We start from the raw sequence: 22,767 nt of genomic DNA, 5'->3' as shown, positions 1-22,767 counted from the left end.
ATGAAGGTTTCATCTGCATGTGTATGTATACACCACATGCATACCTGTTGGATGGTTATGAGCCGCCAAGCCAGGGCTGGGAATGGAACCCCAGTCTTCTAGTACAACAGCAAATGCTCTTAGCTGCTGAGCCATCTCACCAGCCCAGTCTCTCCTCCTTCTGTTATGTGCGTCTTCCTAAGTATACCCAAAAGATTTTCAAGTCCTTTCAATATACTTTTTTTTAAAGATTTATTTATTTCATGTATGTAAGTACACTGTAGCTGTCTTTTGACACATCTGAAGAGGGCTTCAGATCCTATTACGGATGGTTGTGAGCCACCATGTGGTTGCTGGGAATTGAACTCAGGACCTCTGGAAGAGCAGATGGTGCTCTTAACCATGGATCCATCTCTCCAGTGCCTCAATGTACTTTTAAAAATACCACCCCTTCTGTTTGTTGTTCATCTGCAGACAGGGACGTTCTAGGCCAGCCTGCGCTACGCAGTGAGGCCCTTGACGACAAAGCGAAAGTTGGCGTATTTTTTTGTGGTTCCTAACGAGGCGTCTTATTTACTCTTCTAACTTACCATTAGCTCCATCTGTTTCCTGCCAATCACCCCACGAGCAAAGCAGAAATAATCATGGATTCCCTAAACACACCACGGCACTAAGGAACGCTCTCGGAAATCACACCACTCACCCATGCTACTTTATTTAAGAAAATATTTTCCAAAGCCACACATCTGTTACCATTCTTTTAGATTTTCTTTTTAAATTACATTTATTTATATACTATGTGGGTATGTGTATGTGGAAGGGGGGACATGCATGTCACTCCATGCACACGAAGGTCAAGTAGACAACGTTGGGAGTCAATTCTCTCTAGCACGTGGGACGCAGGCTCAAACTCGAGCCATTTGGCTTGGAGGCAAGTGCTTTTACCCACCAATCCATCTCACTGGTCCTGAATGGGCTTCCAGATGTGGTCTTCCCCAGGGCCAGAGAAACGGCATAGACACATGGTAATGGTGATAGAAGTTTCTCAAACTGGACCCCTTTTCTCACCAAGGAAACTTGTTTGAGTCATGAAAAAAAAATGGTTGAGGGGGAAACCCATCTCACCACATTCGAGTTGATTCTAATTTCCTTTCTGTTGAATATTTAACATGCTATTTGCATAGCTGTCTTAGCAGAATCAATCCCTGTGTTTTATTGAGGATCAAAGAAAAAAAATTGTTTGCCTCCTAGGAGCCCAAAGTAGAGTCGGCCCTGTAGATTAGAATCAATTCAGCAGATGGAATATAAACCTTTGAAACATGTTCTGCCTCCCCTGAGCACGTCGCAGCCATTAGCGATAATGGGAGCCCTGTCCGTGCATGGCGGGGATACATCTGCCAGACTCCCAGCCAGCCCCACCCTGGCTTGTGCAGGCCTGGTGACCTTCATGGTGGAGGAGGGCTGAATCTAGCTCCAGCATCTCCTCGCCTTGGGCTGGAATGCACAGGACAAACACAGGCATGCATAGTGTTCTTTGCCTTGAAGGGCTGAAACTCAGTCAGCTCAGGCACGAGCAAAGACGAGACTCTACCGGTCCTTCAGAGCACTGTACCATCTGGTGCTCTGTGCGATCTCCCCAGAATTCGGGGAGCACTGTGAGACGGAAAGATGAGGTGCCTGTCACCGTTTCATTTCTTTCAGTCACTTTTGTGTGCCTACCAGCATATTTCAAACAAAGAGATGAATATGGAAAAACATCTAAGACAAGGCATTAAACGATCCCATGACTGTGCTCTCAAACATCAGCCCTGTTCTCTGATCATGTGTATTTCACCGATGGATTTTGCTTTTGCAGATTTTTTTTATATGTATATGTATGTTTGTGTGACATGTTTGTATGCCACAAATGTGCTGGTTCCAGTCAAGGCCAAAATAAGGTGTCAGGTATGGTGTGTGTGTGTATGTGTGTGTGTGTGTTTGTGTGTGGGTGTGTGGTGTGTATGCCACACACGTGCAGGTTCCAGTGGAAGCCAAAAGAGGGTGCCAGGTACCCTTAAGTTACTAGGGCTATGAGCTTCCTGATGTGTGCGCTGGAAATTAAATGCTGTTCCTCTTCAAGAGTTCACATTATTGACCACTGAACCACCTCTCCAGTCCTCCTCTCTTAACTCTAAGAACAAGGAAAGTAGAACACACTTTAAAACACACACCGGCTTCCTCTCATCACATCTTTGCCATGGAATGGGTCCACCTTTACTCTTCCCTTTTGGTCACACAAGGACTCGAACTTGACACGTCTTGAAAGACCATGTGCTTTCCAGAGGTCCAGCTGCACTGGCAGCCTAGTGCTGTAGACCCCAGAAATCCTTGCAAGACTCTCTCTTGGCTTCTGTAAGCCAAAGTCAGGAGGAACTGTCAGGGTCTTTCCTGCCTGCCGAATGTCCCAGAACCTTATTCATGCTGTCTTCAGTGTGAAGAGCGCTGGAGCGCTTGTAATCATGTCTGCCCTCCTCAAGTCATTCGAAAGAGAAGGCAGTCTTGGAGGGTAAGTGATTTGTAAAGTTTAGTGATTTAGGTATTCAAAGACTGACGGAGAATAGAAGAAGAGTAGATTTCAGCCCTTACTCTGTTCCCGGGAGCTGGCCAGAGTGCTGAAGCCATCAAACATTGATAACCACCACTTGAGCCTGCTGGCTGTGTGTCTCCAACAAAGCTGCCTCAATATACCCGATAGGCTAGCAATAGTAGCCCCAGGAAAGGGTTGGGGCGGTCAGAGAGTTCCCAGCAAGTGCCAGGCTTAGACTTATGGCCGGAGGCATGTAAACAGCTAGTGGAATTTCAAAGTACATAGCATCGGATTGTTCCCAGACCTGGGGGAGCTATATTTAGCATAGGCAAGTTTGCAGAGAGCTCAGAAGGAGTGTGGTGCCATTCAAAAAAAAAACATTAATAGTACAGGGACTCGGGGACAGGCAAAGACTTCTTCAGTATCAAGAATCTGGGAAGGAAATGTGTATTAACAGTCTTGGAATGTGGGGTGCAGTGAACCCAAGAATCCAGAGTTCCAGAGATGGGGGGGGACTCCACATTAAAGCTCCCACTGGGTTGCCTAGACTCTCTCAGCATCTTTCCCTTGGAAAATTTATTTCAGGCAGATTATATCTGTCTTTTCCCTTCACTTATGTGTAATTAATGGTTCTAGAAAGTTCCCAGTTTATCCCATGCTTGTCTTTCCACTCTTCCCAGAGTGGAAACAAGAAAGAGGTACCCACTGGAAAAACCTGGCCTTTCCTTAGGATGCAAAGGACCCTGGGCCCACCTCCCCCATCCAACTCATTTTCTTGGTCAAGGAGGCAGTCGGGCTGCATGGCTCCTTTCTCTAGCCTGAGGTCCCACTTCCCTATTAACACAGACACAACCCTCTGTTGAAGCTTGAAGGATAAGGTATTTTCTGCTTGGCATGTTTTATGGCCTGTTATTATCTTCTATACATGCCTCGTGCCTCTCCAAGGGGTACAGGAGAATGTGTCTAGTGTAAGCACTGGGGAAGGTCCCCTACTCTCCACAGGGTGAGGGAGAGATCAGCCTCGTGAGAGAATATATTTAAAGCCACTCCAACCCTAAAAGAAGTCGAGACAACAAGGATTCTTCTCCAGCTCCGGACTCTTGCTTGGCCCCCAGGAAGCCACTGCCTACATCCCCAGGGAGGCCGTCTTTGGGTTTGGGTCTCTGCAGTGCTGTCTCCTTTAAGCCTTCTCACCATGGCTGGAGGGGGGCAAGTGTGATATATTCCACCCCCACCCCCACACACATCCTGCTCTATCTGCTGTTCATTATGTGTGGGGGGAGTCTGGAGGTGGGACAGACATTACTTATTAACTACAGTAGGAGGATCAAATCAATCACTTTCCCCTGACTCCCTCAAACATAACAACAACCATGATCTAGTTCTTCCATTGGGTGATAGAAATCAGAATTATACGTTTAAATAGATACAAAGGAAAAAAGGGATAAAGTCTATATATGCTCAAAGTGGGAGGAGTTCAAAGGCAGAGGAGGGGGGGTTCAGTGGAAGAGTCTCTTCTGGGTCATAGCCTCTGAAGATCAGAGGATGTACCCCAATTCTCATCCAAGTCATAGACTCTGGTCACAGATGAGGTGGAGGTGTGGTGGCAATGGATCCCTTGGTCCTCTAGAGTCGTTCATGTCAGCAGCACTCCCCAGGGGATCTTTTAGATGAACCCTAGAGGGTATCTGAGCATCTTTACAACAGAACTGAAGGTCCACACCCCACATCTGGGCTTCTCACTGTGGGACCTGCCCTAGTACCCTAGGCACTGCAGAGGCCAAGAGCAAAGTGGCTTAAAGGGCCAGGCAAAGACCACCTCTGAGCGTCATCTCCTCAACACCATTCACGGCCCCTCCCAGAGAGAGCTGCATGGTATGATTTCAACAAATTCCCCTCCCCAAGGAAACAACAGGATATCAGAAGGATAGGCAGATGGGGGAATGTCAGCAATCCAGATGCACAGAGAAAGCCTCTTGTCAGGAGGAAGGCTGATTGATGCAGGTGACAACCCCAGCTATGCACACAGCACAGCCAGCTCACCTTGCTGAGCTCTGGACTGGCTGAGGTTCCAAAGGCAGGTCTCTCATGGCCTCTTCTCGGAAGCCCCAATTCCACCCATCAGCAATTGCCCTTGAGTGTGAGTCCGGGTTGATTTGCTGTTCTGTCCATGGGAACCCCAAGGGCCTTGCGGCTTTAACAGGAAGAAGTCCTCTTCATCTTAGCAGCAATTGTTTCTTCTTCTCTTCCTGCCACGGTGATTAAATTAGCAGGCTGTTCTCCTTGGAGGACATGTATCTAGGCCCCAGGGGACACTGCCCACTTGCCTGCCTCATAGGTTTGGAGAAAGAAAGCATGGTGTGTGTGTGTGTGTGTGTGTGTGTGTGTGTGTGTGTGTGTGTGTGTGGTGTGCCTGTGTCCCTCACCTTCCCTATCCCCAGGATCTCTCCCACCTGGGATGGCCACCCAGCCAGAGCAAGGACCACAGGAGGAGCGGCACGGGGGCTCAGCTGTAGGAAGTCTGGCAGGTGGCTGCGTACAAGCTGCTGCCCACCGTGGCCCCACTGCTGACGCTGCTGGTGGGACACTTGAGGGGCTTCATGCTGCTGTCCCTCTGGATGTTCAAGTGCTCCAGCCTCCAGCGCTCCCAGCATTTCCGAAACTCCATCTGGACCTTCCGTGGGAAAAAAAGAGAGGGAAGAAAAAAAAAAAAAGCCATCAGGCAAACCAACTGCCCACAAAATGGCCCTGTTATTACATTAGCAGGGAAGGGGAAAAAAATCCACTGGATTATATTACAAGACACGAGCCAAGGTCTTCAGGCGCCTAAATTAATATCCCAATAAAATTGTTTATTGTTGTCTCCTATTTTCTGCCTCTCCTCTGGAGAGAGATGGGCTTGATGACCTAATTGGCCCTTTCTATCTCTAAATTCAGTGATTCAGCTAAGTACCTTTTACAATCCATCACAGTTTTATTCAACGGAAGAGAAAGAGTGAGGTGGAGAGTGAGAGCGAGGTTGAGCCAGAGAAGATGGAGTCTCGCTTTATAAAAGGCTCTCCCTGTGTGGCTTGGACAATTGAAAGGGCAAGGCACACCCCACCCCTAACCCTGGCAAGGACCCCCCCCCCCAGCAGTCTAAACTCCCTGAGGAGGCTTTTCCTTTGTTCTGTTTGGGTCTGGGTTTATTGTTGTTTCTTTTCTGACAGCAAAGTCTCACTAGGTAGCCCAGGCTGGATTTGAACTCTCCACCCTCCTCCCTCAGCCCCCTGAATGGTGGGAATGACAAGCGTGAATTATCAAGCTCAGATTTCCCTTCTGATTTCCACTCAGTCCCTGAACCTCCCAGGTCAGGGAAGATGTGAAGAAAGCAAGGGGGATTTCTGTGCCTGGTTTTGGATCCATCCCATGCAGAGAAACTGATGGGAGCCTGGCTGGACAATCTGCCTACGGAGTTCAGCCAACTCAGATTCCCCATTGCATTGAGCTCAGGCATTCCCCAAGGGAGGGGACTTCTCAGCTGGGTATATGCTAAAGGATCAGATTGCTGGGGCAGAAAGTTACACAGAACACGGAAGGGCTCTGACCTGATGCCCACCATCCCTGGTCCCTGGCTCCATCACAGCTCTGTGACTTGGGCTCCAGAGAGGGTTGTTACAAGCTGTACAGCACACCCTGACGGCTGGATCCCTCTTCTTCTGGGAGCTATTCTTGTTGTCTGCTTTTCCCTCCTTGCCACAGGCTTTCCATCTCAGACTGTCTGGGGACTGTGTTCCTTTTAGTCCCAAGCCATCAGGAGGGCTGGCTGCCATCGGCCAGCTGTGTGCAACAGGCTCCCTGCCAATGCCTCTACCTGCCCCAAGGCAAACACTCTCCTTTTCTACTCTTTCCATGTCATACATCAAGCCTTAAGCCCAGCCAGACACTCTGTGTGGCCACAAGCCATCCCTTACAAGAACTTCGGTGCTGAATGGAGCTAAGATTGCCCAGCGCCTGCCTGCCAGGGCGTCTTGGTGTCCCAGACAGTGGCGTCATGGAGCCCAGCCCTGGAGGGTGAGGGAAGGAGGTAGAACAGATGCTGCCTTGCCTAGCTGGGCTTGTGTAGTGCTGACAGCTGGGAGAGAGACATTGAGCCCAAAGATGGCTCCCTTCTGCACAGCTGCAGGAAAGCAATCTCTTACAGTCTTCTACTTGGAAGAAGGGAAAGGAAACGGATACACTGGGGCACAGCCAAACCAGCAGCAGGACTTAAAGAACATGGTATCCCTCCATCCTGGCTCCCTTAGTACTTTTTCAGAACCTCCATGGTGGCCCCAGTCATCAGAGTTGTTCTCAAAAACCACTAAATTGCTTCATAAACGTGAGGAGAGGACCTGAGTACTGGCTGCCCCTCCAGAGGACCCAGGTTCGAGTCCCAGCAACCATATGTGGCTCAATACCATTGGCCCTCAATAGCTCCATCTCCAGGGGGATCCAGTGCCTTCCTCTGGCCTCCAGACATGCACATGGTCCACAGACATACATGCAGGTAAAACATTCCTACACATAAAACAAAATAAGCCCAGTGCTGGAGGGGTGTTTGTTGGGGAGAGGTGGATCTCTGAGGTTTTAACTAATTGATGAACTCTGGATTCAGCCAGAGTCACTATCTCAAACAAGGTGGGGAGTACCTGAGGAAGACACTTGGCACAGCCCCCAGCTTCCACATGTATGTGCACACACGTGTATACATACATAGCCAAAAAGGGACACCATCTTGGTTAACTTAGGGAAGCAGCCACCACTCCTCAAGTCAAGGTGATAACACAGAGGAAAACATATAAATGTTTGCCCAGGGCTCAGCTAGGATTAGAGCCCAGGTGCAGCCTGATTCCAACCCGGCACCTAATCACCGGCTTCCTGCCTGCTGCAGCTCTAGACGCCTAGCAGGTCTCTGGCCATGCCTCCGTCTCACTCAGCAGAGAACACTTGACAGTCGTGACTGCATCTTCCTCCTCTGAGTACCCTTGCTCCCAGCACAGTGCTCAGCACACAGCGGACTCTCGCTGCAGGCTGCTTCAGTGAGTCAAATGAACGGCCACTCAATGAATCTGCCTCTCACACCAGGTCCTCTTGTTGATCAGTGAGAGAAGTAAAACAAAGAATGATTCTGGGGCTGGGGAGATGGCTTGGTGGGTAAAGGCTTTTGCCACCAAGCCTAGTGGCCTGAGTTGGCCCATCAGAACCTACACAGAAGAGAGGGAGAATCAAATCCCCCAATCCTCTGACCTTCATCTGTGATCTATGGTGTGCGCGCGTGCACGTGCGCGCGCGCGCGCGCGCACACACACACACACACACACACACACTGCTAATAGCCCAATGAATGAATAAGTGAGTGAATGAATGAATGAGTGAATGAATGAATGAATCATCTGGCCTGGCATGAGTGCCATCTGATGTGCTAATAACCCAATGAATGAATGAATGAATGACCTGGCATCTGCTCCATCCAATGTTAACCCTTTCACATTCCAAGTGCCCTCCCTGACTAAGTACCATCCAGGTTTGGTAAATCTTTCTCACCTCTACTGACCCCTGGGTAGAAGAGAAAAAGACCTCAAGGTGGTTAGCCTGACATCACACAGCTTGGCAGAGCAGAACAGAATGAGCCCTTGGGGCTCCTCGGCTACTTCACTTTGGCCTCTGACACAAGCCACAGTCAATCCATCGCCAGTCCCTCCCCTCCTCTGTCCCTGCTGCTACCCACCAACCAGCAGCTGGTGCAGGCCCTGACAACCACATGAGACAAATGTTCAGGCCATCTTCTCAGGTCACAAGTACCTGGCATTGCCATGGCAACTCCGGGTATGGAGAACAGCTCTTGTGGGCAGAGGCCACCAGAGTGGCTTGGACACATGTGTGTCAAATCACTTTGCAATAAATCAGGTGTGCCCAACCTGTAGCCTAATGGCCCAGTGCATATTAAGACAGCACCGAATGTAGCCCAAATCATTTGTGGATGACAGTGATATGTGGCAAGGTCTGAAGGTTGGACACCCCTGCTTGAAATAGTCAACATTAACTCTTTAATGCAAGGCTAAGTCATACCTAAGCTCTTTTTTTCATTTGTGTGTGTGTGTGTGTGTGTGTGTGTGTGTGTGTTGGCGAGGAGACTACAGAAAATATAAAGTCCAGATGTCACCTTAAATCTCAGCCATAGTGAAAGGACCATCAGTTTCAACTAGAAAGACTACATGAACCCTCACTGCATAGCCCCCACAGGGTCCCTACCATCCTTCCTCAGATCTTACCTCATTGTTGACAAAGCAGTACAGGATAGCCACCATCAAGCCCTGGAAACAAGAGGCTTGTTAATAGGAAGGGAGCCCAAAGGAAGCAACTGGACAACCAGCCCCTGATACCCCTCTCCTCAGATAGGGCATCCCAGGCAGGCTTGAAGATAGATAAGGGTGGTTTGTTTTCTTTTTAATCTTCCAAAATAATTGTGTGTGTGTGTGTCCATCTGTGAGTCTGTGTGTATACTTGCACACATGAGCGGATATGTGTATGTGCATGAATGTGTGTGTACATGAGTGTGTGTGTGTGTGTTTATATCCACCTCGTGTGTGTAGGATCCCTTGGAGGCCAGAGCATCTTATCCCCTGAAGCTAGAGTAGCAGGCAATTGTATATGAACACACGGATGCTGGGAACCAAGCCTGAGTCCTCTGCAAGAGCATCAGATACTCTAAACAACTGCTGAGCCATCTCTCCAGTAACAGTTGCATCATCTAATGCTAGTGAGGAGGACCAATTCCTTGTTTTGAACCTCTGTGAGGTCTGTGTGGTACACTACCTCTTCTGACTTAAGATATTCCTTCCTAGAAGGAGGGAGGACATTCATAAGGCCCAGGAAGTTCCTGGAACTTACAAAACTCAGGAAGTTCAGAAAGCTACAAGGCCCCTCCGCTGGGTTATATGAGCAGTCAGCAGTTGCAGAGAGGAGACTGCTCTGTGGAGCTACCTAGAGATTGTGCAGGGAGATCTGGGCCTGCATCTTCCATGAGTTATCAGCCATGGTGGGGTGGCCTTTTCAATGATGCAGCTGTCTTTGAGCCTCCCATGATCCTGTATCCAACCCCAAGAAGCTCATTGGTTCAACTGGACTTCAGTTGTATCATTTCTTTGGTTGTCTGTCAGTACTCTATCTGGGGTGGATAGATGTCTGTCTGTTCATGTCTCCCTAGGAAAAGCCACACGACACCCTGGAAATCTTGTTTTAACATCTCTGGGCTTCAGTTTCCAGTTATGTCAAGTGGGGGCAATCTCTCAACTGTGAGTCCTGGGAGAACTGAATGCATTGTGTGCATAAATTGCCTGGCAGGATGCTAGTGGGTGGCCGTTTCTTTCTCTAGACTCCCAGACACCCAGGTCCACACCTAGGAGGTCTTCTTGTCCTATGGACTTCCAGAGAAGACTGATTAATATGTCCAAAGACCTGGGGACACTCTCTTTGGCTCTGCTCCAACTGTGTGACTCGGGGCCAGGCTTGCTTTCCCAGGTCTCCATCTGCACCATGCAGGCTGGTGCCCACCCCTCCCTTACTTTGGGACATCCCAGGAAAGTGGCCCCAGGTTTGAGTCACCTGGAAGGAAGTGAAGGAGAGTTCTGTGAACAGCTTGATGAAGCGTAGGGTTCCTCGGGCGTGTTCGTCCATCACAAAGGCAAAGATGACTTCATGTGTCCCCAGAAGCGGGATAAGAGTCAGAGTGGACTTGGCAAGCCTGGAGAGAGGGTGAGACCACCGGGGTCATTCTGGGTGTGTGCACAGACTGACTGTTCTTTCCTCTTTGCATCTACACCGCCTCTCCCTGTTTCTGCCCAGTCATGAACACGCTTCATTGAAATACCCTGGACTGGCTGCTGGGGGTGCGGGGGGATGGGGGCAGAGGTCAAGACTTCAAAGGTCCAGGGGCTGCTTAGAGTGAGGGGAAAGGTTAGAGGTTATAAACCAGGCCTGGATGGAAAAGAGCATTTTGCAGGGTTCCAAACAGAGTACCCCAGTTTCTCTGCTGGAAGGGAAGGCCGAGGGGGCCCCTGTAGCCAGCTTGGTTAGTGTACCTGCATTTGATGTCAGTCTTGCACATGAGATTAGCCTTCAGTTTGGAGACCACAATGCAGATGACCCGGATGAAGATAAGAAAGTTGACCTGCAGAACACATGAGTGGAGGTGGGGAGGGTTCGGAGCTCTCAGTCTCTCTCCCAGCCATCAGTCTGGTCACAGTCCAGGTCCACCAGCTTCCGCTCCAACCCCCCAATCCTGTCACTTACGCCGATAGCAAAGAGAATGGGCAATCGGATGATGAGCCAGTAGTTCATATTTGAGTTCCTAGTCCAGCAGCTGGAGAGGAAGAGAGAGGCACACAAGGCAGCCAGCTGGAATCACAGAGCCCTCGGGGGCTAGGACAGGACAAGGTACATGTGCACGAGGCCAAGCAAAGCACTACATGCAGCCGCAGATCCATGAAGAGCCCTGCAAAGGGCAGCCCACGCCCCGCCCCCTACCCAAATCCTCAATACAGGGTCACTCACAGAGCTACCCATGCCTTCCCCCCATCTTTATGGACCTCTGCAAACAGCCACATGCGCGCCCAGATTCATATACAGAACAACAGGCTATTCACTCTGATGTTCATAAAACCCATCAGGGAGGCACCATGGACTACGAAGGCCAGAAATATTGATCATCCTACCGTGCCATGACAGGTTCAGGGAGTGGACATTAGAGACTGACTCATACGCTAAACTCCTGCTGACCCCACGGATCCTCCTTGACAGGCAATAAACGTATGCTCCAGGGTTCAAGACTCTCAGAACTGAGCAGCATGAGACCCTAGCGCATCACTCTCCTGCAGCAGGATGCTCACTCACCCCTCGTCCTCATAGAGATACTTGACAATCCCCCATGGGATAACGAACAGCAGCGGAACTCCTAGAAGAAGGAGGGAAGACAGTGAGGAGATCGAAGCTGGCAGGTCCGAGCTGCTGCCACAGTGACCAGGTCCTCTCCACACCCCAGACCCCTTGTGCCCCAAGTCTCTGTCCCTTCCTGGCTCTAAAACAGGCTGGCTGAATGCTGGGGAGAATGGAGGATCGGGATTTCACAGTCACACTCCACATCCTTCGTACTGACTTCTTTGTAGTCCAGACCCTCCATGTATCAGGCCCTCTACCAGGATTTGCCTCCAGAGTCTTGGTTGTGAGACCTCAGGATAGACCCTCAAGTAGCATAGGATCTGTACAACATTGTGGGAAGGGGACCAAGAAACTCTGATACTCCGTCCTCCCTGTCTTCAGCCCATACGTCCACCTCAGTCCACTCCCTCAGGGCCCACATGCTCCTTCAAGTGTCTGTTCCTTCCCCCATGCAACTGTTCTGGGCCTAGAAAACAGACATGCCCCCTATCCCGGTTACACAGAAGCCTACCCAATCAACAGACACAGCAGTTATGCTTCCCAGTGAGCACTGGGGTTTAGATAAGCATTGGTGTGATACTTGTAGATGTTGGAGTCTTCAGAAGATAGGGACTGGGGGAAGTCCTTCCCAAAGGAGATTTGGGGACCCTAGCCCATCCAGTCTCTCATTTTTGCTTCTGGCATGAAGTGAGCTATTTTCTCATCTCTATGCACCCCATCACCATAACATGGCACCCCCACAAGAGGACCAAAGTAATGGGTCTGTCTAATCTTTGACATAACCTGCAGACTGGTGATCTTGCACATAAACCTTTTCTCTTTATGAGAACCATGCCCTGGGTGTTTTGTGATAGCAACGCAAAGGTGACTAAGATAGCTCATAGATAGCCACTTGGGTGCTTCCCAGGGATTAAGACCTCTTGGCATTTGAGATTTTGTGGTTGTTGATGAGACAGGATCTCAAGTAGCCCAAACTGGCCTAAAACTTGCTATGAAATCAAAGGTGGCCTTGAACTCTTGATCTTTCCCCATCTACTTCTTAAGAGCTAGGATTATAGAGTTCTGTAGTTTCTCTTGCTCTCTTTCTCTGTCTCTGTCTCTGTTTCTGTCTCTGTCTCTCTTTACTAAGTTGGGGGAGTGAAGGAAGGGGCAGTTGTCATACCAATTGTTGTCTTTGACAGCCAACAGAGAGGTCCCTAGAGTACAGAATTGAGGACTCCTGCCCACAGCTTCATGAGTGAAATAGATTCCCTAGCCAAGCCCTGGATGACAGCAGCTCTAACAGACAGCTCCAGCTGGACATTCTGAGTCAGGGCTGTGCAGCTATGTTGAACTCAAGAGTATTGAGCCCAGGAACTGTGAGTTAGAAGTTCGATGCTCTAAGTTCAGAGGTCATTGTTATACAGGAATGGAAACACAATCCAGCTGGTTTCTAAGGTCTATAGAGTAGAGCAGGAGCCCTGTTCATCCCGGAGCTTGGTCTGTGCTGGTAACTGGCGGGTGGGCTGATCACCCTCTCATGGCAGACGAGGCCACAGATCAGGAGGAAAGGACTGTAACTCCAGCCACCTTCAATGACTTTCTGCATCAATATTCTCATTACCTGCCTCCTACCTATGCCTTCCTCAAGTGAGTCTCGCGGGTGTATGAAGTAGGACACAGTGTGCATATTAAGGTGCATGTGTGTGTGTGTGTGCGCACATGCACACTTGTGTGTTGGAGGCCTCACACACATGTGTATGTGGTGTTGGGACATTCTCCCAGGTATACATTTCCAGTCACCATCTATCTTCAGTATCCTTAAGTTCCCAGGTCCCACACAGTCATAGCTGCTGAACAACTGGTGTGTCTGGATCACTACACTAGCTCATGATTCACAGAGGCAAGGAGTTCAACAGTGCACAGTTGGCCCACACCCATCAGATCTCCATGCAGGTCCATTTACTTAGTTTACTATTAGTATTGTTTAAAAGTTTCACTACATTTATTGTGTGCATGCGTGCATGTGTGTGTGTGTGTGTGTGTCCCTGTCTATGTTTGAGGGTGAGTGTGCAAAAGTGACCATGGCCAGGTATGTGAGGGCCAGAGGATGACCTCAGGTGATTCCTAAGGATCTGCTATCTTGTATTTTTGAGTCACGGTCTCCCACTGGAACCTGGGGTTTACTAAGTAGGTTAAACTGATTGGCCAGGAAGTCCTGAGCATCCTTCTGTCTCCCCAGCATCTTTCACAGCTTCTTTGTGGGAGTTCTGAGGACTTGAACTCCCATCCTCATGACTGGGTACTAAGCACGTTCATCAAGGGAGCTATCTCTCCCCATTCTGTTTATTTTTACACAGACCAGCCATTCCAACACCCATGATGTTTTATAACCAGGTCTTCATGGAACTGAACAGATAATGGGAAGACCTAGGAGGGGGCTGGGGCATAGCGTAGACCCTGCCCCATAGAATATGCCCAGTAGGGATGGAATAAATATATCAACGAGAAAAGGGAAGCTCTCTAGACAAGAACACGACATTTCTTAGGCCACTCATGTACAGGAACTTCCAGCTGTGTGTTCTGCATCAGCAGTTGTTCTTTCTCTCTGAGACCTCACTCCAGTATGAGAGAGCTTGCTCACACTGCTAGCTACCCCTGGTGAGCTTCATCCATTCATTAACATCTGGTAAACAAGGTAAAGAAACAGGAGCATAGCCCGACCAGCAGCCAAGACGACATAATCCTTGCAGGCTGCATTTCATCAGTTCAGCTGCACAGCTGCTTTGCAGCATCCTGACTTGGGCAGGTCTCTGTGACTCTTGTCTTCCCTCGGACCCTTCTTCTCTCTACCTCACTTCCCCTCCAAAAAGATGTTATGGTTGGGAAAGAATCCCCCAAGGGTTCTGAGCCCTAAGCAAGGATAGGCAAGAAAGACCTGGCACCCTTCCCCATCATCTCCTTTGAGAACTCCAGAGCATCCTCTGTTTCCACTGACTCCTACCAACTCCCTGCCTTTGGTTGGTCCTGCCCTTGGGTTGTTATGGTGACAGATACAAACAGCACTGATGTTATTTCCCAGAATGGACAGACACTATTTGTCCCCCACACAGAGGAAGCCCTTCCCTGAGTTCCTTAATGGTCTGTCCCTGCACCCCCCCCCCCAGGGAGCATCAGTCCTCACTCTCCAGATGCCCCACCTGATGGGGTTGCCTGGCAGGATAGAGAGGGTTAGGAAGGAAGGAAAGATCTAGTAGAATGGGCTGGGTCTTGGAGGAAGAGGAAGGACAGGGACCATCAGGGATCTCTGTATGCTGAAATCAGGGCCTTTTATCTGTATAGAGATCTAAGTCTCTCAGCAGAATCAGCAGGAGACTGAGTGGAAAAGCAGAAGCTAAGACCTGCATTTGACAAGTAGACGACAAGGCCCAGAGCCAGGAAGCCAGGAGCCTCTTGTGACCCAATACCTACTCTGTCTTTAAGGCCCTTTTGCTCTCCAGGCCTTAGGAGCCTTAATACTTGGATCATGATAACCCCCCATTAGGGCTCTTCAACCCTGAGGTGGCTTCGTGGAAGGTAAGCTGGCAGCTTCTTGTAAGAAGGATGCTTCCAGCACCAAGTAGCATTTCAGAAGGACCTGTCACCCTTCCCCCATCTCTTCCTTGGAGCAGGACCAGGATGGGAGAGCTCAGTCTACTGTGATTAAGCTGAGACGTCTCTGGAAGCCAAGGCTAGGAGGGATCGATCGGAATAGCTCTAGGGACTAACGGTTCGGCACATGGACGAAAACTCTGGAACGTCAACAGTAGATTAAGGAGGGCTGAGCACAGGCCTGTCTTCTGTCCGTCCCAAGTGGGGGTACCCACTGGTCCCTCTAGGAGGGGTTGCCCTCATCTGTCTCCTCACCCCAACCAAATTGCAACCCTCCCCATCCTCCACCAGACCCCCATCCATCGAGAGGTAGAAAAACAACCAGAAATGTTCCAGCCAAAAAAAAACACCTGATGGTTCTCAGTAGACTTTTTTGGCTAGAACCTTTCCAGCCGGGCTCCAGGCACACCTACAGTTCACCTTTTTCTTTGCCGGCCACCCCTCCCAGATTGGCTCACCCCCGAGTCCTTTGCTTCATCGTCACAGTGGTATCCTATGTTAGCCCGTACCCTGTTCACTTGCCTACCCCTTGCCCACTGTGAGGCCCAGGATGTAGCATCTCCCACAGAACTTCTGATTGCCCTGCACTGGGGATGAAGTACTCTCCAATAGGACCTCAGGAGAAGAGGTATGTGAGGACAGTGTCCTGACTTCTAGTGGTGTGGTGGGGCTGGGGGTGATATTTAGCTATATGAGAATGGCATTTACTAAGAAAATGTAGATACCATATATATAATATATAATATAAACATATGATATGTGATATGAGATCATGGTATATGACATGTGGTATATGGTATACATATATATGGTAGGGTGGGGTCTTCCAGCCCTTGCTGCAGGTCTCCATGAAGGTTGTAAGGTGAACAACTGTGGGCCTTACCCCAGCCTATGCTCAGATACAGCTTGAAGATGCGCTGCTCCGAGAACACCGAGAAGGCCAGCAGTGTGTATAGATACACGCCTTCCACCAGCAACCAGTAGTAGTTGGCTGCCACGCAGTACTGCATGAGCAGGAACACCAGTCGGCAGCCTAGAGAGTCCTAGGGACAAAGAAAGGTCCCATGGGAACAGTAGCCCTGCCTCTTGCCCCACTTGTCAGTCCTCGATGGTCTGGCCTGGCCACTGTCCTACCATGGCTAACATGGGGTGAAGGAGCTTTCATATGGCCAGGGTCACTACTGGGAACTCTCTCTGCTCTGGGTCATTGAATCCTCTTTCTTCTGAGAAGAAAGCACCTGCAATTGTCCCCATGCTGGGAGGAGAACTGAGCCCTGGAGAAGTCATGGGATGTGTCTGGACTAGTATGCAACCAGTACAAGGTAGAGCTGAGACTCAAACTCAGGTCTGCATCCAGAGAACTCCCGTATCAGACTGAACTCCCTATGGCAGAGACTCTTACCTGCCCTAGGTGGACTGCCTCCTCCATCAGACTAGGGGCTTCTTAAGCTGTTCAGTCTCATCAAACTAGGCCTGTCGGGGTAGACGGCCTCTCACATCAGACTAGGGTGTACTCCCATGGTGTATTGCCTTCTCCCATCTAACTAGGACTATTCAAGTTAGACTGCCTCCCTCATCACGCTAGGGGCTCCCCATTGTGTACTGCCTCTACCATCAGACTAGGAGTTTCCCATAACACTAGGGATTCCCCATTATTGAGTGCCTCTCCTATCATACAGTGACTCCCTAAGGTCACATCTGGGCTACTTTTGCTTTTTTCCGTCCAATGGTTATGTAGTAGACTCTTTGACCAATGCCCTCCCCTCCCAGGCTCCCCCAGGCTGCACCACCCACCTGATAGGAGAGGAGCCCATCCCACTGGTGTTGCTGGGCAGCTGTGCTATACATCCACTTGAGGGCAGCATCTTTGATGAAGACGGACAGTGCTCGGAGGATGAAGGATGCAAACAGGTTCAGGTGGATGTGGTTCCTGGTGCAGTGCAAGTGTCTAAGGGAGAAAACAGAGCCTGTTCCTGGCATGACAGCCAACACTGGCTCTCCAGCCAGTACCAGTTCTCTGGTCAGCCCACATGCATACACATCAGGCATGTATCCACCTCTGGGAATATGCTCAAATCTTCCTTCCTCTGAGAATGTCTTTCTTCCTCACAACCTTGAAAATCTCTGATGCCCTGCCCGTCTACAAGGCCCTCAACTTGGTAGTCACGGCTCACTTCCACCCCTTGCTGTGGTGCCATCTTTCATAGTTATGTGTAACCAAAGCAACATATGTGTCAGGATCAGTCTTCCTATGGGAGATTTGATTCTGTAGGACAGGATGTTTCTAGACTGTTCTCTGGGGCAGAGTAACTCTAGGCACACAGTAGGAATTCAAAAGGAAATGGGTACAATGTATCCTCTCAGGTGAAAATATGTAGCAGAGCTGAGGAGATGGCTCAGGGGGTGAGAGTGTTAGCTGTGCAGGCATGAGGACCTCAGTTCGGATCCCCAGCAGTCCTGTGGAAAAGCAAGCCTGCACACCTGTAACCTCAGCACTGGGGTGGGGTTGGGGCGTAGAGAACACAAGACCACTGGGATGGCTGGTGAGATGGCTCAACCAGTTAAGAGCTTAACCACTGGTCCCAAGTTCAATTCCCACTGGTTCTTCCACAGGTCCCAAGTTCAATTCCCAGCAACCACATGGTGGCTCATGACCATCTATAAGGCAATCTGATGCCCTCTTCTGGTATTTGGGTGTACATGCAGCAGAATACTCAATCAATTTAAAAAAAAAAAAAAAAAAAAAAAAGACCGACTGCTGGGGTTTGCTGGCAGCCAGCTCAGCTCTATGTTCAGTGAGAGATCCTGTTCTCAAGCAAATATGGAAAAAATATGTCGCTCTGAGAGTGACAGAGTGGGACACCTGATGTTTCTCTTCTGCTTCCATGTTTGGTATGCAATCTGTGTGAAGAGCACATGCGTGTACACACACACATACACAACTGTGTGGCAAACTGGGAATCCAAGGGCACTTCATTTGATAAAGGCTACCTCCCAAGCAAAAGCCAACATCATTCTTAACGGAGGAACTCAGCGACTTTAAATTCAGCAGCCAAGCAAGGATGTGTCACCGCTACTGACTATTTACAGGTCTCACCCTACAACAGGGCCACAGAAGAGGTGAACCAGAACTGGTTATGGCTTACAGATGAAATCTTCAGAGAAACACCAGAACAATGTATGGATGAGCTATAATGTCTCAAGGGTCCCAGCAGTGGGTTCCCTAACACATTCTAGCAATAAGCAATAAAAAGAAATGGAAGACTTGTTCATAGATTCTATTTGATTTTCAGAAACTATCTCTAACAAGAGGACTGATAAGGTCATTGTGGACAACATGATAAAATTGGCTCAATATTGCTAGAGAAGTCGTAAGTTCATGGAAGATACACAGTCACACCATACTCAAGAACAGAGGTGCCACTAGCCTATGCTGAATAATGAATTCAAGCAGCTGCAATAAAATGTCAACTTTTTTCAGGGTACTGAAAAGATTTACAAAGAATAGCTAAAGGTCAGGGATAGTGTAGGTAGTCAAGTGGCCCTTTCCGATAATCCCAGCACATGGGAGGCTGAGGCAGGGGGATCAGGAGTTTGAGGCAAGTCTAGGCTACAAAGCAAGACAGGGTTTCAGCAAAACAACAACCCTCAGCTGGGCATGATGGTACACCCTATAATCCCAGCACTTAGGAAGGTGGAGGCAGGGGAATTAGGAGTTCAAGGCTAGCCTCAGCTATACAGAGTAAGTTCAAGGCTAGCCCAGTTTCCATGAGACTGTCTCAAAATAATCAACATGCAAAAGGAATCACAACATAGGAGTCTCTGCCTTAAGAGAGCCAGGATGCCTCTGTGTGTAAGTACACATATGTGTGCATGTTCATGTGTGTGAGTGCATGTGCAGAGGCCAGAGGACAACTCGGGGTGTTAATCCTCCCCTCCTGTCCTGTTTGAGACAGAATCTCTTGTCCACCACTCCCCACATCAGGCTGGCTGGCCCCTGAGCTTCCTTGGTTACTGCTGTCTCTGCCTTCTGTGCCTCTGCAGGAGCACCAGGCCACAAACACATGCCCACAACCACATGTGGCTTTTCATGGGTTCCAGGGATTTGAACCCAGGTTCTCATAGTGAGAATCAAATGTTTAATCCACTGGGCTATCTCTGCAGCCAGAGAGTTAGGATTTATTTTTATTTGTCCTTTAAAAAAACATTTTATTACATTAATTGGTTTATTGTTATGTGCATATGTGAGTGAGTGTGTGTGTGTGTGTTTTGGACCACGCATGCCTGAACACTTGTATGCCCGCCAGAAGTCTGGGAATAAATTTGGAGGAGTCAGTTCTTTCCTTCACTGTAGATCCCAGGAACAGACTTGGGCCATCAGGCTTGGCGCAGGAGCCTTTACTATCTCAGTCAACTTGCTGGTCTGAGACCTTACATTTCTATTAAATCTTTAGGAGACAAGGTGCTGTGGTTCAGGACTAGGCTAGCTAAACAGACCAATAGAAAAGAATTGTAAATGACAGAGACCACCTTACAAATCTGGGGACTCTTGCGGCATCTTCAGTGGGAAAAAAAGTAGTGCCTATCAATTGACAAAACTAACTTTTGTTAATCAATAGTTCCTATTGATATGTTTTACTTATCAATAAACTTGGTGACTGACCACTTTTGTTTCCTTACATGTAGAATGCCTGTGAAAAAGGCACCATAGAATGATGAATAAGCATAAATTAAGTGTGTCTCATTAACACTTAATACTTAGATTAAGAATGTCTACTATTAAGTAGGTTAATATCCAGATAAATGGCTATAACAAGCTAAATAAACAAAAATTTTTTTTTTTTTTTGGTTTTTTGAGACAGGGTTTCTCTGTGTAGCCCTGGATGTCCTGGAACTCACTCTGTAAACCAGGCTGGCCTCGATCTCAGAAATCCACCTGCCTCTGCCTCCCAAGTGCTGGGATTAAAGGCGTGGGCTATCACTACCCGGCATAAACTAATTTTTAAAAAAGGCAATGAACAAAGCAACTCATAGACTAAAATATGAGAAGAAAAAACCCAAAACAAACAAAAAACATACTGGGATTATAGGAAAGGGCCAGTTGACTACCTATACTACCCCTGACCTTTAACCTTTGTTTTGACCCACGTAATCTCTCCAGGGGTCAAAGATAAGCAAGCTACAATCATAAGGTCTTTTACATGCTTTACAGATTAGCATTGCTTAATTCTGAAAATGCTAAGTGTGGGTGTGGTATGAAGCTCAGGGAACCTTCTTCACTGGGTGGCCAGAGTGCCACCTGGCAGTGGCCACCTGGGAAGCAACCTAACACTTAGTTAACCAAACACTAAAGGCCAGGTGGTTGGGTACTGGTGGCATTTTTACATCTGTGGGTACGCCCAAAGGAAATACACAGGCAAGAATCACAGGAGAGCCCCGTTGTTTTGTAAGCTTTGTGAAGAGAGAGAAAAATCCACAAAACACATAAAAAAAAATGACACTACCTGCGTCTGAATGGCTCTCATGAGAATGTAAAGATAGATTTCCACCCCTGGAAACCACAGCAGGATACAAACACTTAAAAGTATCAGTGGGCCACCTGTGTGTTGTTATAGACACTTGGCAAAGGGGCGCAAGGTAACGAGAAAGAGTGGGAATTATGCCCTTAAAGAGCAAGAATCAGCTCCTGGTGGGGGGTGGACATGGGGACTAGATGGCTGTCCTTTGCTTTGTTCTGTAGCTTAGGCTAGTCTGGAACTCTCTATATAACCTAGACTGGCCTCCAGTTTGTGGCAATCCTCCTGCAGTGACCTAGGTGCTGGACTAGAGATGTTTGCCAGCACACCTGGCATGTGCTACTTTGTGATATGGCTAGCCTGGTTAGCAAGCTCTCTGGAGATCCTGTCTTGCATGGCCTTCTGAAGCTGAATTAGAGGCAAGCCACCATACCCACAAGGCATTTAAGTGGCTGAAACCGGTCTTCACATTGATGTGGCAAGTGCTTTAACTGCTGAGCCGTGTCCCCAGCTCAAAATGCCTTAGTTATAGGCATTTATTTCTATATGTATTTCCTCCTACACTTCTGAATCTCTGAAATCATTCATAATAAAAGAATATCTGATGTGATTTGATTGGGAACTATCTCTGAGATGTGCAGATTTGGTTTGTGGTGCTATCTCGGGAGTGGTGAACACTTTAAGGGGGCAGAGCCAAATTGAAGGAACTAAGTCACTGTGCAGGGGTGCCTCTGAAGGGTACACTTAATCTTCAGTCTCCCCCTTCTCTGCCTCCTGTCCGTCAGGAGATGAACAGCTCCCTCTAACACACACTCTCATGGCCAGGAGCCAATCCCATGAAAGACCAAGTGGCCAAACACTGAACACTCCAAAATCCTGAGCTCAGACAAATGCTTCCACTCTGGAACTGTTCTTGAACATATCTCTCAGGTACATAAAAGTAGCTACACAACACTCATCCAATGAATGCATTTACTGAGCACTGACTGTATGTCCAGTGTTATGCCAGAGGCGTTAGAGTCAAGAGAAAAACCATATTCCCTGTTTCTATTAACTGTGTATTCTTAGTAATTTTAAATACGTGTGTGTTGGGATATGAGCACATGAGTGCAGGTCCCACAGAGACCAGAAGAGGGCATCAGATCCCTTAAAGCTGGAATTATAGGTGGTTGTGGGCTGAGCTGTCCAGCATGGGTACTGGGAATTGAACCAGGGTCCTCTGTAAGAATAGGACATGCTCGTAACCACTGAGCCATCTCTCCGGACCCACATCTCCTATTCTTGATGCTCGATAGCCTGAGGTTTCTGGCCTCATAATTCTCCTGACCCTAAACTCAGTTCCCCTCATTGATCCCAGAAAGATTAAGGAAGTTGCTTCTCAGACGCTCCTTAGCTAGGTTAGAGCCAAGAAAGAACTTTCTGCTGGAGTTAACAAGCTTCAAGACAGAAGAATCTCTAATCGCGGAGACTTTCCAAAACTCATGCTGAGTTACTGATTATTAGTAGTAATAGTGGGTGGGACTTCTTGGAATTTCCCAACACCTTACCATCCACTGTTATAGTGTGCATGTGTGTCTGTGTGTGTGTGTGCATGCATGTGTGTGTGGTATGTGTATATGTGTGTGGTATGTATGTGGTGTGTAAGTGTGTGGTGTGGTATATGTGGTATGTAGTATGTATCTGTGTGTGTGTGCATGCATGTGCATGTGCGTGCACATGTGAGTGGTATGTGTGTGTGTGTGTGTATGTGTGTGTGTGGGGATGTATGTGGTGTGTAAGTGTGTGGTGTAGTGTGTGTGGTATGTAGTATGTGCTGTGTGTGTGGTATGTACTATGTGTCTGTGTGTGTATCTGTGTATGTGTCTGTGTGTGTTTACAACCTCATGTTTTTCATAAAGTTCTAGTGAGAAGGACCCTCTGGTTACTTTGGTTTGAAATTCCTCTATTAAGGAACTGAGCAGGAGATAGCCCCCACCCTCCCAGTCTTGAGCCCCTCCTTACCTGAAGCCAACAAGGATGGCTGAAGCGATGACCAAGGCAGAGAAAGAAAGTGCGTACCCCACCGTGTAGATAATGTACAGGGACAGGAGCTGTTCCTCAGGAAAGTTCTGTGTGCAC

At 48.5% G+C, this 22,767-nt stretch overlaps 1 protein-coding gene across 1 annotated transcript in view; it reads right to left on the bottom strand.

Annotated features, from left to right (window-relative positions):
• Positions 1 to 4,974: 4,974 nt before the first annotated feature.
• Glp1r (glucagon like peptide 1 receptor) overlaps positions 4,975 to 22,767 on the bottom strand; it is a 35,224-nt gene continuing 17,431 nt past the window's right edge. The window contains exons 5-13 of the mRNA XM_021149582.1: positions 22,651 to 22,757; positions 16,928 to 17,081; positions 16,017 to 16,176; positions 11,459 to 11,519; positions 10,859 to 10,928; positions 10,648 to 10,736; positions 10,172 to 10,310; positions 8,839 to 8,880; positions 4,975 to 5,219 (exon numbers count right to left, since the gene is read on the bottom strand). Of these exons, the coding sequence (XP_021005241.1) occupies positions 5,052 to 5,219; positions 8,839 to 8,880; positions 10,172 to 10,310; positions 10,648 to 10,736; positions 10,859 to 10,928; positions 11,459 to 11,519; positions 16,017 to 16,176; positions 16,928 to 17,081; positions 22,651 to 22,757 (990 nt within the window). The 3' untranslated portion in view covers positions 4,975 to 5,051. The remainder of the gene's footprint in view (positions 5,220 to 8,838; positions 8,881 to 10,171; positions 10,311 to 10,647; positions 10,737 to 10,858; positions 10,929 to 11,458; positions 11,520 to 16,016; positions 16,177 to 16,927; positions 17,082 to 22,650; positions 22,758 to 22,767) is intronic.

Source organism: Mus caroli, chromosome 17 (genome assembly GCF_900094665.2).
Source record: "Mus caroli chromosome 17, CAROLI_EIJ_v1.1, whole genome shotgun sequence".
Lineage (NCBI taxonomy): Eukaryota > Metazoa > Chordata > Mammalia > Rodentia > Muridae > Mus > Mus caroli.
Note: the sequence above shows the minus strand (reverse complement) of the source record. Positions and strands in the feature narration are given on the sequence as shown.